The sequence below is a fragment of the Hirundo rustica genome, chromosome 2 (assembly GCF_015227805.2).
Source record: "Hirundo rustica isolate bHirRus1 chromosome 2, bHirRus1.pri.v3, whole genome shotgun sequence".
In the NCBI taxonomy this organism is placed as follows: domain Eukaryota; kingdom Metazoa; phylum Chordata; class Aves; order Passeriformes; family Hirundinidae; genus Hirundo; species Hirundo rustica.
In genome coordinates this window covers 4,512,960-4,528,256 of record NC_053451.1, presented here as the reverse complement: position 1 = coordinate 4,528,256, position 15,297 = coordinate 4,512,960, and the positions used below count along the sequence as shown (strand labels likewise).

The 15,297-nt window shown below is 40.5% G+C and overlaps 1 protein-coding gene across 4 annotated transcripts in view; it reads right to left on the bottom strand.

Moving 5' to 3' along the window:
• The window catches only part of CD247 (CD247 molecule), a 54,380-nt gene extending 39,084 nt beyond the window's left edge, over window positions 1–15,296 (bottom strand). The window contains exons 1-2 of one of the 4 annotated variants that reach the window (XM_040055733.2): window positions 14,036–14,169; window positions 13,807–13,908 (exon numbers count right to left, since the gene is read on the bottom strand). Coding sequence is in view for 2 of the 4 variants with exons in the window: in XM_040055730.1 (XP_039911664.1) it covers window positions 15,222–15,249 (28 nt within the window). In the remaining 2 variants the exon portion in view is untranslated. Of the gene's footprint in view, window positions 1–13,806; window positions 13,909–14,035; window positions 14,170–15,221 lie in introns of those variants that run through there. The other 3 variants (XM_040055730.1, XM_040055731.2, XM_040055732.2) reach the window with 3 other exon arrangements.
• Between the last annotated feature and the right edge of the window lies 1 nt (window position 15,297).

Here is a 15,297-nt window from a genome sequence, read left to right as displayed (position 1 = left end):
GGGCATTTTACAGCTCATCGGCAGTGAAGGGCCATCCATCCGTGCCCTGTGCCGTGACCCCGATGGAGCAGGATGCAGCTCTGTGCCATGGGAATCAGCACTCCCTGCACCACCCTGCTCATCTAGAACATGGGGTGCGGGTAGGCAAAGCTCCCATCACCTCCCTGCTCCAATAAAAATGAGAATGGGTCCTACAGAAGGCAAAATTAAAAATAATTTTATCCAAAGGGATTTAGAGATTTTTTTTCTTTCCTTTTTAGATGGGTATTCTGAGAGGGTAAATTCTAGAAAGCCTTTCTGGCACATATTAGAAGCTCATTTTTAAAAGTAGCTGGAATGGTGTTTGACCTTCTGCTTGAAAACCAGATGGGTTAACCTTGTTCATCTTCTCTGGCTTGCTGGCTATAGTTGTGCTACATGAATGCTCAGTTTTACATTTAAAAGATCAATAGTTTGAAGAAGTTAAAAATTAGGAAACAAGTGATGGGGTATGGTGATTGCCCCCTTCCCTTCTCTGAAATGTTTTCTCATCTGCTTTCACTAATTCTCTCTGAGATTACCACCTGCAAATATTTTGTTCTTTCACATGACTCAGAGAAACCCCTCAGAAAAATTTAGGCAGAGAATTTACATGTCCTGAATGAGGCTGAAAGAGGCAGAAGCCCCTTTAGTAACGAAGATGTGACTGATAAATAAGCACCAAAAAAAAAAAAAGAAAAGCAGGTAACAAACATGCATGAAGTCAAACCTCTCATTCGTGTAAGCCTCCAGTTAATTATCATGTGGGTTATTTTGGTTGTGTTGCATTTGTACCTCTTCGAATTCCAACAGACTGTTAAGTGCTGAACCAATATTAATAGCAATATTTTTTTCATTTCCTGAGAAATATGAGAATTCAAAGTCATAACAAAACCAAACAGAAAAATGTACACTTACATTACTTCATACAGCACTGCTTCCATACACTTCTCTTGAAAATATTTTTATATTAAGCATTTCTAGTCTATAACGACTTAGACTTTCAGAATGAGTTCCCCTCTGGACACTAACTCAGGTATTTTACCTCTAGGCAACAAACCGTAAAATAACATAAAACAACAAATGAATCCAGAAAATTAGCAGCAACTTGTTAGAAAGAAATCCATAGATTCAAATGAAAAATTTTCCAAAGATACTAATTTGGTATGTGGATAATATTTTATGAACGGAGCAACTATTCTCGTAGTAATTCAAGAATTATTTGCTTGCTTCTTAGAAACTGTCTGTAGGTACAGTTTTTTTACAAGATACCAACAATATAATATTTCCCTCTGTCTGTATCCCATCTTCCTTCCCTTAGAAGATGACCATTAATCCAAGTTCTAAGATGCTATTCTATTTTTGCCATCTCCAGAAATGCACCTCCACACTTGCGCAAAGTTCTGCTGAAATTACTTTACTTATACAAAAGCCCAAAGTGATGACATTGTGCAAATTCACATCATGGAGAGAAAAATGTCCATGAGGGAGAGAAAGAGAGGAAAAGGATCCAAATTTCACTAAGAATTTCTTTCCTGGATTTGGCTTCACATGACTGGATGGGAAACTGCATAAATGGCAACAACACAGAGTGGATAAACACAGAAATTATTTCTGCTCCCAAAGATTTGATGTGGGGTTCCCTGGCTGAAGCTTGCTGATCTGCAACTGAAGAAATAACCAAAGGTTATAGTAATTTTATGGTTACGTGTTGTCATACGAACAATTTTTCTTCACAAAAGTTTAAAATTCCGCTATATTAATTGTGAGCTGCAAGATCCCAGCTCAGGAATCCAGTTTATATATATTTTTAAAAGGAGTAATTAAAACCTCAGCTATTTTGGAGTGACAAAACAAACATCTGATAACTAAGAATGCACGGTATCGACCATTAAGAAGTCAATCTCCCTGACTGATGTTCGCGGAGAGTATTTAAAAAGTGACTTTGTCACACTACACCAGATTTTTGTTTCAGATTGATCTGATCAGAAATGAAATACTGGATGTTCAGTTTTAGTTTGAGCTGGATTTCTAGACAAACTAATTCAAAATAAATGCTTTGAAAACAAAGTACCTCATTAGTTTGAGCCCTGCTGCCAAATCCACATGCTCACACAAAGAGCCTCCACTTGCTCCCAACCCATCCCGTGGTCACCACCTGGAGATGTTCTGTTCTGTTTCCCCAAGCCTCAGTCTGCTTTGTGAGGAGATGCACACCGTGGGGAATTGGAATGAATTTACAACCCACACTGATGAGTCAAATATTTGGGAAGCTTTTTTATAACTACTTGGCTCTATTTCACATTTGTCCGTCATGCAGATGGACAACAACGCTCTAAGTGAAATGAATGCAAAACACCCATGTTCTTTGTGGGAACAAACTCATTATGAAATCTGGATGAACATTCAGGAAAAGGGGTTTGTAGTTACACAGGTCTTTCTTCAATGGCCAGCATACGCTTTCTTGAAATAAAAAACCACCCAAATTAGTATTCCCTCATTAATTTCCTGGGTAGTGCACCTTATCCCATTAGAAAAGTGTTTCAGACCATTACTCTAATGTAAATAATAAAATCTATTAATTAATTTTTATTATACAAACTTGAAGGCATCTTAGAGAGGCTTTCTTAAGTGTTCCCTGGTTGAAAATGTTTCATGTGCTTTTCTTTTTGACATGGAAACTAATTTTAATGTTTGCAACCATGAATATTGCAGCATGCTCTCACTCCCCCAAAATAGCAATTGCCTTAAAAAAAAAAAAATAAAATTCTTAAGTGACAAATTACATAGCTAGTTTGCTCTTTCATTTTTTCCTGGAGCCATGCAGGCTTGCATTTTCAAGGTTTACTTTAGAAGCTGGAAAACTTTACCTAGAAACTAGAAAAGTTTATTTGCGGTGATAGTTAAGATTTTCACCTAAGACAGCAGCTTGAACTGTAGGTAAATCATATCTGTGAGATTTCCTTAAAAAAAAAAATAAAAAAAAATCAAACCAAACAAAACCGCCCACAAGTATTTCCAGCTGGCCACCCTCTAGACCTATTCGGTGTGTCCTGCTGTTGTTTATCCTATAAATTATCGAAAATTTTCCAACCTTCTTCCCCTGTCAGAGTACATCGAATTCTAATTCGGAATATATTTCGCCTCCGCATTATCTGAGTTTTCAGAGTTGTGTTACCATTATGGCTTCTCCTCCACTTAAAAGCATAACAAACAGAAAAGAATTGCCTTCTACTCAGAGTCAGGAGAGAGGTGAAGTTTTCACTACAGACACTTCTCACAAAAGAAACGGGCCAGATAGCACGAGGATTTCATCGGGCTCCACAAACACGTTTAACAATACGGTCATATACCAAAAGCACAGAAAGATGGAAAACTCCAAACTTGCTGTTCTTGTAAGACTTAACAGAAATATAACAGAGGATTGAGAGCAAAATACACAACGGGCTTCCAAAGGTTGATGGTTTATTCCTAGGGAACTTGTAGGATTTATAATATTTCCAGTCTACATGGCTCAAAAATCGAGCTGGCTTCTATCACTTAAGCAGAACTTGCACAGACACCAATGCTTGTGACCTGTGAGGCTGAGGAGCTAGTTGGTTTCTGTTTTTCCTAAGTGATACTGGCAGAGGACTGAAAGAAGTCTAACCTGCCCAAAGATGATGCACCCGCTGTCTGGGGCTGAACGCAAGCGTTTCGCTGTTTTCCGAGGCCTGTGTGTTTGCGTGAGGACACCGAAGAACTGCAAACCAAGCTTTTCATTTGCCTGCACATTTTATCTATGAAGTTATAAATCAAAGGACAGAGTGAAGATAAATGTTTTCATTGCTTTCCTGAAAAAAAGCTGATTTGGACTGCTATACTTTAAAAGCTAAAAATACTATGCACTTCTTAAAGAGCTTAAAGTTAATTAAGAAAACAATATTCATCCCAGTCTCAAAATATTACCTTAGGCAATATCACAAATCAGAAAAATCTGCAAAATTTCAGCTTCTCACAGACTCTAGAATAGCATAAATTGTTCTCCTAACACTAAAAAGAATCAGCAGCAAAACTTAAATTTATCTGTGGACCAAAGTCAGCAGAAGAGTGAAAAGTCAACGATACGCTTACAAGTTTAACATGCACACAGGGAAAATAGATATCTTTAGCAGAATACATATTTTAAGTATTGTTAAGATGTTGTATCTTCCCTTCACACCACCCTAAAAACATCCTCTATTTTCTTGCCAGAATAGCCGATGCATCTTACATTTCTACGCACAACGTAGACACTCAAATATATGATTAATTAGAAAAGGGGAGGAGGATTTGATGGTTGCCTGCAACTGTGCAAAAGAAGTATTTTTTTCTTTCTTTTTGAAAGGGAGTATGGTTAGAATTTAGAAATAGTTAAGAAATAACCCATATGCCAAGGAAAAAAAAAATTAACTCATCATGCTAGTCACCATTCAAGTCTGTGTGAACAACAGAAAATTGTTGTCAAAAACATTCCTCACATGAACATTCATTTACTCATCAAATTCTTGTCCCCTTAAGCTGCTAGTGAACCTCTTTTCTCAACTCCACTTTGGCTTTTTATCCACATAGTCTTACTGAAGAAGGACACACAGAGGAAAACTATAAATATATTTCACAGATAACTTTTATGTATTTGTATATCCTTCCCATCTAGTGCATATAAAAACCCAAAAGGAATGTGATCATTAATTTGTTACTTCACTGATTAGGAATTCTGCTTGGAAGGGTTAAGATGGAAAGCACTTACTCTGTAACAAGCGTTACAGAATTGAACATAGCACTGCAAGGGCTCAACAAATGTCCTTTACAAAGAAAGACTACATTGCCTACATTTTGTTCCCTTCTGCCAGTTCATGGGGCTTTTTCCATGAATTATTAATGAATCATTGTGAGCACGGAGGAGAAATAAAAGAAATAAAACATGTAAAGTTAAGCCTTTAAATTTTTTCCCCCCTAGGTGTAACAAGAATCCAGCTCGAAGAACTTAAGACGGCGCATAAGGACATGGGGATGGTATCAAAAAAAGTCTGAATTTACTTGTTCAGACCCCTCAGACAAGCTTGTAAACAACTCCTGGTTTACAAATCTTGTCGTTTGTAGAGTGGCTAAATCATCTGATGGAAGGGAAGAATTAATGCCAAGCCCTACTACCTGTCCCTGAACTGACTAAAAAAAGGCTCATGGCATCATGGCCACCCAATGGACAGGAGGTACAGCTATGCCGAGCAGAAAAACAACGTGGAAATGAGTTGTGCAAGTAACATCGGTAAGTAAGATCGACATGCTGTGGTTTCCACAGGGTTAGCCAAAAACGGGGCACTGTCCTGGAACTGTCCAGTTCCACTTAGCAGACAATTCTGAGAAAAGTGACTCAGTAAAAAAGTGTAGAACAGGGGAGAGCTCTTCTTAAACTCTTGCACCTACATTTATATATACGCGTGTGGCGTGCATTTGTATAAATCAAAGCATTCTCTCATCAGCCTTAAAAAAAAACAGGGAAGCAACACTACAATATTGCTCACAGGACTGTTCTGTTGCTATCAAAGCCTGTCACACTTCAGAAAAAAAAGCCGTGTAAACTGCGTGAAGGTTTTTGCCATTTCAGTGGTGATACTCAGGTACAAGTCTTCTAATATTCTTGTCTCAAGAAACAGCGTGATTAACAAAGCCATCTGCTCGTAATTAAAATTATTATTTTTCATGGACTTTTTAACAGAGGGACTATAGGAGGACTTCAGCTAGATATCCAGATGTAATCTTTTGTGCCTTTGAAGAGGGGAAATAAAGAAAATCAAACCTGTATATATATAAATGCGCATTTAAAAATGTGAGATGCCTTCCTCTGTAATTGTTCAAAGGCCAAATTTGAGCATTCTGAAATTTGTGGTCTGGTGCGAATAAATTCAAAGTCTGCATCAGAATTCATGGCCCATCTCTAGAATAACTTTCAAATATTTTTTATTTTCTCATACTTGGCATATTTACTTCAGAACTCAAAGATCAAAAAGAGAGGCATTGCGAGTTCCTCCGTGCTAATCTTGGTGGCATCTTTCAACTGCCCTTTTAAAAAATAAGCACAAACAGTTTATAGTGAAGTGAAATTAACTCACTGTGAGAAGGTATGCTTACTGAATCCGTACTGAATCTGAGATTATTTCATGAAAAAATTAGAAGTTCATTTCCCTAGAAGTCCCTCTAGAAGGGAACTCTAAGAAAGATTGAAAACGCTCCAGGCAGCAGAGAATCTCTTCCTGCTCACAGCTCTGAGCTGAAAAACCCAACTGTTTGGTCTGATAATTGAACTAAATCTGTGGCAGATCTTACATTTTTGTTTCTGTCAATTCTGTGTCCATAATGTGGCAACAATTCCACAAGTTTTGATTTACAGTTCCTTCTATTTTACCTACATTCTTTGGCTAAATGCTGCTATACTTCAAACTATTACAGGTATCCAATCAAAAATACTTCCCCTGAAATCCACAGGCGGCACCCTTCAAATCAGTGACAATATCCAGTTCAAACCTTGATCCATGTATTCTTTTTGAGTGTGAATACCCCTAAGAGCTTTGCACCAGAGACTCTGCAAGCTGCATTACATATTTTTCAAAGTTTTCTGCTGAAAATGCACAAATAGGAGTCTGAACTACAGACATCGCATGACAGGTTAAAAAGTAAGAATTGTAAAAAGATGGTTTTGCAGATGGGTTTTGACCTAAAGTAACTTCCATATTTTGTAGCCTTACATGCATCTGTGGATACAGAGCAAGGTACAAAATATGAGAAGTATAGAGAGCAAGGTACAAAATATGAGAAGTATAGACTACCAGATCATATTTGGGTGTTAGGAAGGGACAAAGGCCCCAGGGAGGACAAACACAAATCATGGCCTGCACAGAGCATAAACCCCCCCTGAAAGAAAAACCTCACAAATCACCAGGGCTGGTTCCACAGCATTAGAAAGCAGCTGTAAAACCCTCCTCTCATGCCCAAAAACTTTTCTAATAAAATGTCTGTGGCAGTCACCCAGGCTCTTGAGGATGCTGGGTTTAAGTTCAGCCAGCATGTAGATTGTTGGGGGTGGGGGGGGGGGGGGGGGGGGGGGGGCGGGTGGGAAATCTTCCAGAGGATTTGGCTTTAATGCATGCTCAGATGTGCCCTATGGCACACTCAGACCTCACCTGAAGCCTTTTCCAGATGTAAATTTTGTTGCCCTTTTGATCTACTACACTCCTAAAAAGTAAATTCCTCCTTCTCAAACTTACTTTGGAAGATCTGTGCACACCAAAGCTGCTGTGCCTGGTGCCCAAGCGGGGCCGGCCTGTGCACCACATGAACAAATAACACAAAGGAAGAAATGGCTTCATTTTGTGCTGTGTCTGGTGGAGAGGAGCATGAAGGCAGGGACGTGAGGGGAAGGGCCCTACCCTTCTGCTCGCCACCTGTGCCCCATTTCCCTCCTGCCGGCTCCGCTGTGGGCCGCAGACCCGCGGCCCAGCTCCATTAGAAGCCTCTCCCATGCAGCTGACTTCAAGTGACTGCTTCTCCACCGCTGCCTCAAATCTCCCCTTTTAAATCACAAGGAAATCTGCCCAGGTGAGGGCTGGGAGCTTTGTTTAGTTACTGTTCAGCTGTGGCATCGCTCCAGCAGGAGAAGGCCCTCTCATCCCAGCCTTCCAGAGGGGCTCTTTATCCCAGGCCAGTTCAGCACAGCAGGTCCCGCTCCTCCTTTGCAGGAGGACAAGCACGGCCGAGGTGCTCACGCAGACACCCTCCTGCTACCAAAATGGTGGTGAATGCCACAGAGAAACGCCGCGCCCTTGCCTCGAAAGAGCTTTACGAGAGCTCCTCGCACGCCCAAAGCCCTCCTTTACCTGCGGATGGGAGCTGGGCCTGCAGGCTGGCAAGGATGGCAATCCTCCTCCACTTCATCTCGCCCGGCTGGGCAGTGCCGCGGGTGGGAGGCCACGGGAGAGAAGAAGAAGAAAAAGAAGAAGAGGCTCCTCCACCGCCTGTGCTGGAGTGTGGCCGCCACAGGAAGAGGCTCACCTCCTGTGAGGGCTTTCGGAGTCCACCTGCCGGCTTGCTCTGCCTTCACAGCTTCTGAGCGAGGGCTGGGGTTTGCCTTCTTGGTATTGATGTTTGGGGTTTCCTTTGGTATTCATCCTTTTCCTCTCTGCAAGATGGCTTTCAATGAGTTGGGTTTTTTTGGGTTTTTTTCCACTTTGTCTGATGGTTCCTAGATCATCCCCACTTAGCGGCTGCTGGTCGCTGTTTCTGGTATGAAATTTGACCTGACTTCAAAAGGGATTTCTGCAACTATTCCCAGTGTGCAGCACACGGCATAAATAGAAATTTAAAACTGTAAATTACAGTCACTCTTGAACAACATAGCTGTCTAAACTCATAACAATATACAACTCATTTCTAACTCCCACTTTGTAAGAAAACTCACGTTATTGTGCTGTTTTCAAATGCGGGCGAATAAAAATTTTCACTTTTTTATTAATTAAAAAAAAGATCATTTTAGACAACCGTGAATTAGAAAACATAGTCTAGATGAACCCTAAGGTTTAAAGCTCAGCCTCACTCCCATCAAAACACATCTGGCTCAACAGATCACTGAGTGTTTAATGTTTACAACAGTAATAATAATAACGCACTTGAGGGTCAGAGCTTAGGCTGGAAGGACATACAAGCATCTCAACGCATAATTTTTTTTCCCCCTGTTTCTAATTCTTAGAAAAGAAAGAGGAATGTGCATCCCCAGGAGGTACAGAATCTGGTGATTAAAATTTCCCTAAAGTATGGCGGGATCAGAATTATGGTGCACACAACAAAAAGGTAAGGCTTTATGGTCTTTTGAAGACAAAGTAAATTGAATTCTTGGAAGAAATTCGTCACCTTGCTGCCCGGAGTAGTAAAGGCTAGTAAATGGATAAAACTGCCTTTTCCCTTAATTGAATAATTATATACTGTGCCAATACATAATTGGCACAGTTATATACCAAAAGTACTAGACACTGGTGGTAATCTAGGTGTAAAACCAGGTGTAAAGTGCAGCAAACCCTTCTGTGATACCCAGGCAGTGCTGCTGAACCTCTGCTCTCTCCCAGCCCTGGGAGGGTTTTCTTTGTGGCTCTTCTACCCCAAAAACTCCAAGGAAAGGCCGGAGATGGGCTCTGATACCACCAGGCAGAAAGCAGAGCACAGCCCAGGAGAGCTGCCATGCACTGAACCTGAAAGAGGCGTCATTAGTCCCTGAAATGGCTGTGCTCAGGTACATGTTCTATATTCCACTGTGAGCTGGATAAAGCCCTTTCTGCCCACTTCTCTGTGTAAGAGAAGATTGGCTGAAACAAGGAATTAGTGAGCAGAAAAAGACCCCTGCTCTCACTGCTGGCTGCCTCAATCTCACTGATGCCTTATCCAAAAGCTGAAATATCATCCTAGTTATTGATATTTTTGGGTAACGGTGTTTCCAGAGAAGCAGATGGCACTGCTCATCACTATTCCACTGACCCCTGTCTCCTCCTGTTATTGATCATAGCTTCTCCCTCCGGCAGAAAGCTGGCAAATTATCACTTTGAATAAAGAGTTGAGGCCAAAGGTAAGGAAAAGAAATGAAGAGCTGTGTAAGAAAGGGAGATTAATGGCAACAGTAGGCACACTGGGAAAACAGCAGTTGGGCCACCGTGTTTTGATGTCTAGATAGGGAAAGGTCAGAGAAAATGAGTATATGGACTTCACTTGGAAGTGTGGGTAGAGTCAGAAAAAGGCTTTGCATGACAGTGCCCCTAGAAATTCTCACCTCCCCATCCCTCAGCTTTTGAACTCAGGCAAGCTTATCATTATCCAAATATAATCAAAGTATACGGAAGAGCACTCATGCTTGTATGATGAGTTATTCTCACAACAAGCATGGCATGGGAGAGATGCAAATCACATGCAGACAAGCAGCACAGGAAAAGATAAAGGGGAAGTGGTCTCCTCTCTAGGAAAATGGTTTTCAGTGTTCATAAGGCCTGCAATTCTACCAAGAGGAATGATCTGCTTAGAGTGTCACCTTCTTTTCAGCCTTTCTAGTCTCTGCATCTCTAGGAGCTACACAGCACTGTAAATACTTCAGCACCTCCTGCCCACATTGTGCATTGGCTAATCTTGCAAATGTATTTCTACAAACAGTTTAAACCATACTGATGTTTCAGTTTACTCACTTCAGTCAGATTGGAAGGACGTTGTTAACCCTGGAGCAGAAATGAATGCCAACCCTCGTTCAGCTGAACCAGCAGCAATTTTTCTCAATAGAGACAAGGCCACAGTGGAAATATAAAATCTTTCCTGCTGTGTTAAGAAAAGCTCTTGGCTAAACTTGACTCTTCATCTAAGCATATGGGTGGAGAAAGTACATTTTTGGGAATCACCTGCACTGGGAAGACTGCAATATTTGATCTGTGGTTCCTGAAACAGAATGGGTCAGGGAACTGAAGCAGTCCCCAAGCAGAACTCAGTGTATTTAATGCTGGTTAAGGTGCAGCTCATTATCTGTAAGGATAAGATCTTTCATAAAATAGTCGAGGCATACATTCAACTGGTTCTGTGCATCCATATGCCATCCTTTCTCTGGACACAAAAAATCCTGGAACAGCTCTAATGCAAGGGGCTGATTCATTCCCAGAAGCATTCCCTTTTCAAGCTTACTGGTTATGCTTTGACGGTACTATTAAAAAAAAAAAAAAAAAAAAAAAAAAAAAAAAAAAAAAAAAGAAGCAGGGTTTGCAGTTTTAACAGGAAATAAATGAAAACTAAAAAAAAACCCCCAAAAAACAACAAACCCACACCACAGTCAAGCTGAGGATTAAAAAAATATATATAACTACACACTGCCCTCTGGCTCTTGTATTGCTACCACGGAGATCTGCCTGTAATCATCACCGCAGACTGCTGGGATTGAGAACAGGTCGGTTATCAGGAGCTCTCCTAAGCCTATTTGATACAGTTAGCACTCGCAGGCAAAATTAATTCCTACATCACCTGATGGAGGAGCTGGCCGATTTCAGAGATGTGAGAATCCAGACAGACTGTAGAGCCTTGCCCCTGGTCCAGCAGGGAGTGACGCTTGCAGTGCCGTAATTAACTCAACAAGTATTAAAAACATTTCGGGAGATGTTCACACAAAGATAATGGATGTTAAAAAAAAAGCAACAATTTTCACTGGTGAGCAAGCTGTAGCCTCCAGCCAGGCATGCCATTCAGACTAATACACTGAAAAGAAATGGTCTGCTGTTTATAGTGTGCAAGCCCACAATTTTTTATTGATAAAATGCTGCAGACTGACAGTCCTACACTGCTTCACTGCATCTCAATGCACTGTAGTGCCTTACAGTGCAGCTTCGATTTGCTATAATTGGGTTCAACTGTGCTAATCCCCTTGGAATGCAGCAATTAATACTTATTTAGTGGTAATGGCTGCATTCCAAGAGGATTAGTCCCTGCCCTGCACTTTTGCCAGCAAATGGAGAGCTGGAAACGAGACAGCATCTAACTACAGGTCTTGCTTTGCAGTTCCCAACAGGGAGACACAGGAGTTGCTCTTGCTACAACTGCTCCCCTTTGTGCATGAAAATGCTACTTTTCCAAGGAAAACTCACCTCCTCATCACTACTCCTTGCAGCTGCACTGAGCAAACAGAAACCCTAACACGTGCAACAAGAAAAAAAAACCAAAAACCCAAACATAAAAAGGGACACCTGTGCAGGACCACAAAGACAAATATGGTCAGGAGCGCACATTTACAATGGGAGATTATAAACAGGCCTTGATGCGATGCAGAAACGTATTTCTATCCATTATTACAGGGATTTTTGTGACTGGCAGTTTCCTGTTCCTGCTATGGTCTTAAAACCTTCAGTGCAACAGGGGTTGTGGAAAGCTATAAAGGAGTTGTTAGGAGAAAGTTAAAATACGCCCTCTTTGAATGCTCAATTTTGAGACTACTGAATCTGTAATATCCAATTTTCCCCTCCCCAGTGACGCCTTTATGATCTGCTCTGGATTTTGTTACTGTTAATGCACACAAGAGACCACTGCTTATATCATATTTTAAGGAGGAGGAACAGTACTTTTTTTTTTTTTTTTTAGGCTACTCAAGCTACTCTCTCTGGTATCATCAACAACCCTGTTAACCACAGGTGAATTTCCCCAATTACATTGCAGCATACGTAGAAAAATTCAGTGACTTTATCACTACACAGATTCTCAAAAAGCTCTTTTTAATTATAGAACATCTTCAGTATTTTTTTTTTTTTTTTGCATGGCTGCACAGAATATACCTCATCAGGTTATACCTTTTATAAATCTAAAATTATTGTGAAGCCACATTTTAAAGTTTGTGACAAGTATCTTCTTTTCCTTTATTCTCCTTCAGTCTTTACCCTTAACACACACCTCTTCTGCATGTATCAAATGCTCACCTGAGGGAAAACTTAACTAAATTAACTGAAATTCATTTAAGCACTTTTAAACAAATCAAAAATCCAATTCATGCTGAAATAGGCAACTGGTTTTTGGCTAACAGACAACTGGAAACTAGCGTGCAATGTTCTTATATAATGCAGGGCTTGTGCAACTATTTCTCTTTCTTGTCTCTAAACAATCGCCACCTTTCAACCTAGAAACACTTACTCGTTAGCACTGGAAGTTCTTTAACAGGATCCATTGGCACAAAAACATTATAGAAATACAAATTATCTTCAATGTTTTCACATAAATATACACGCTTAGATATACAATTACACACTATTTCTCTACACTCTCTCCCCCTTTGCACACACACATCCTCTGTTTGGTTTTGTCAAATTACTTTGTGCTTGTAACAATCACAGACTTATTTAAAAATCCTTAAAATTAATTACTCACAGATTAAAACCAAGTCATCTTGTTCTTCAAAAAAACCCTAAACTTCCTGTCATCTAAGGGTATCAAGATTTTTTTACATAAGTGCTGCAAACTGGTATCTACATTTTTATAGGTAAGGGAAAAGTAATGATGCAAAGTAAATTTACAGTCTGGGTCAATGTCAGTAGCAAAAATAACATGAAATAGTTCTAGACTTTTGTGGATACACTGACAATGAGGTCAAGAGAAAGACTCTCCTCTTTCAACAAGACTTACAGCAGCTGTTTGGCCCATCACCAGAAATGTGGCATCTCTTTCATTTAAACTGGAGAAATTCTATGCAAAACTAAGCCTAGCAGCCGCAGGAATCAGAAGCAAATAGCAATGAAGAATTTTTATGGTGTTTTAATGTAGAATATTAAGAGCTAGAGGAAGAAAATAATTCCAAGGCATCACTACAGAGATTGGGTTCTTTGATTAAAGCCTACCATCCCCTAAACAATACAGAATTGCACCCTTTCTGGGATGAACTGCATACCTGGTCACACTCAACCAGAATACTCCAGCTCTACATCAGCACAACTAATGAACCTCAAATTTTCAAAACATGACTTTTGTACCTTTAGTATACATGAACTGGGGTTTGTTTCCTCTTCCCAGCTCACAGTTGCCAGGACATTTATAGGAGCTTGGTAGCCTTGAAGTCAGACTTCCCATTTCAAATCTGAATCCAACAAAATGAAAACAAATCTGACAAAGGCAAGTACCCAAAAATGTCACCTAAGCTTTGTTTCCACAGAAAAACAGGCTGTGAAAAATATTGGCCACTACACCCAGAATGAATGAGTCTTACAGCCTAATCTTCTTACTCACCAATTCAGCTTAGAAACTCTGAGGAAGCCTCCAGACACAGAAGTTCTTAAGTCAAAAAGCCCTGGGAGCAACTGCAAGAGGCTTGCATGAGAAACTCATGGGCTGAGCTCCCCAGCAGAGAACACACAATTATTATGGAGAGCACCAAGGACTGCTCCACCCAAGCAGAGGAGCTGGCAGGGAGGGCAGGGCAGTGGCCTCAACCCCAAAATAAGCAGTACCACAGTACCTGAGCAAGAAGAGGTTCAGTGACAGCAGCCAGGGTTGACCACACTCGAGCCAGGCTTGAGGCCAAGACAGTAGAACCGAGCAAGCAACAAGAGCCTAAGCTCTGACACAGCCCTCATGGAAAAAAAGGGGAAGCTTCAGACTTTTCCCAGCTCTGCCTCATCACCCAAACACCTGCACATCATCAGGGCAGCCCAAACCACTGGAGAGCAGCCTGGAGGCACTTGAAGAACCCAAGATTAATTAGCTGTTGGAAATTACAAACAGAGTCGAGTGGTTTAATTCAGCTCATAGCAAGCCTAAGCCAAAGCGTGGTCACGCTAAAGAACCTCCTCTCTCTGGATTTGACAGTGAAATAAACACTGTTGAGTCTGGAGCTGGCTGCCCCTGCCGATGTTCCATGGCATTCTATACCTGTCTCCATTTCCTTTACTAGAGTTAGTTAATTTAAAAACCTTTAAATCATTTTCATGGATATTACTTCTGAGCTCTCCTAGCACAAAATGATTGCAAAACACAAAAAAAATGATGAATGTTCCTTTTTTTTTTTTTTTTTTTTTTTTTTTTTCCTTTTGCAGCCAGCAGGCTGCTGTGTTTATGGAGGGAAGCATTCATAATGTAAAGCACTGCTGAAAAAGAATTTGTTCATATTATGCCCCCGTCATTTGCTTTTCCAGCATCTTTGAGTTATGATGAATTCAATAACCACTTTTAAGTATTAAACATTTAACACTCCAGCAGAATGTAAGTCTGTGGCACCCTCTTGTGTTCAACAACAGCATATCAGTTTACTGGATTTTATCTCGATTCAATGTTTTTGCTCAGGGAAAACCCTCTGAAAACAAATTAATCCATTAAGTTACAATTAACACTTTTTGTGTTAGTCTGATACTCTGAGCTATCTCTATTTTCTTATGAACATCACAGGCACAATGCTAACCAGCTAAGAAATTAATTCCAGAGAGGACTGAATAAAGGATTAAATGAATACCTGACATATTTAAGATCTATTGTGTAATGGGGTCACATGTTGCAAGTCATGTTGTTACTGGGCACAAACCCTACATTTAAAACACAAGAAAGAAATTGAAAATCAAGAAGTAGAAGCACAAACGTGTCAACAAGATCAATAGGAGGAAGAACATGTAGCAGGTAGTAGAAGGAAGAACATGACAGGTTGTGATTACCCTTATTAGATTCCCAGCTAACAAACATCCCGTGGCTTTGTGAGGTGCCTGCAGTTATCCTGTGTCAGATCCCCGT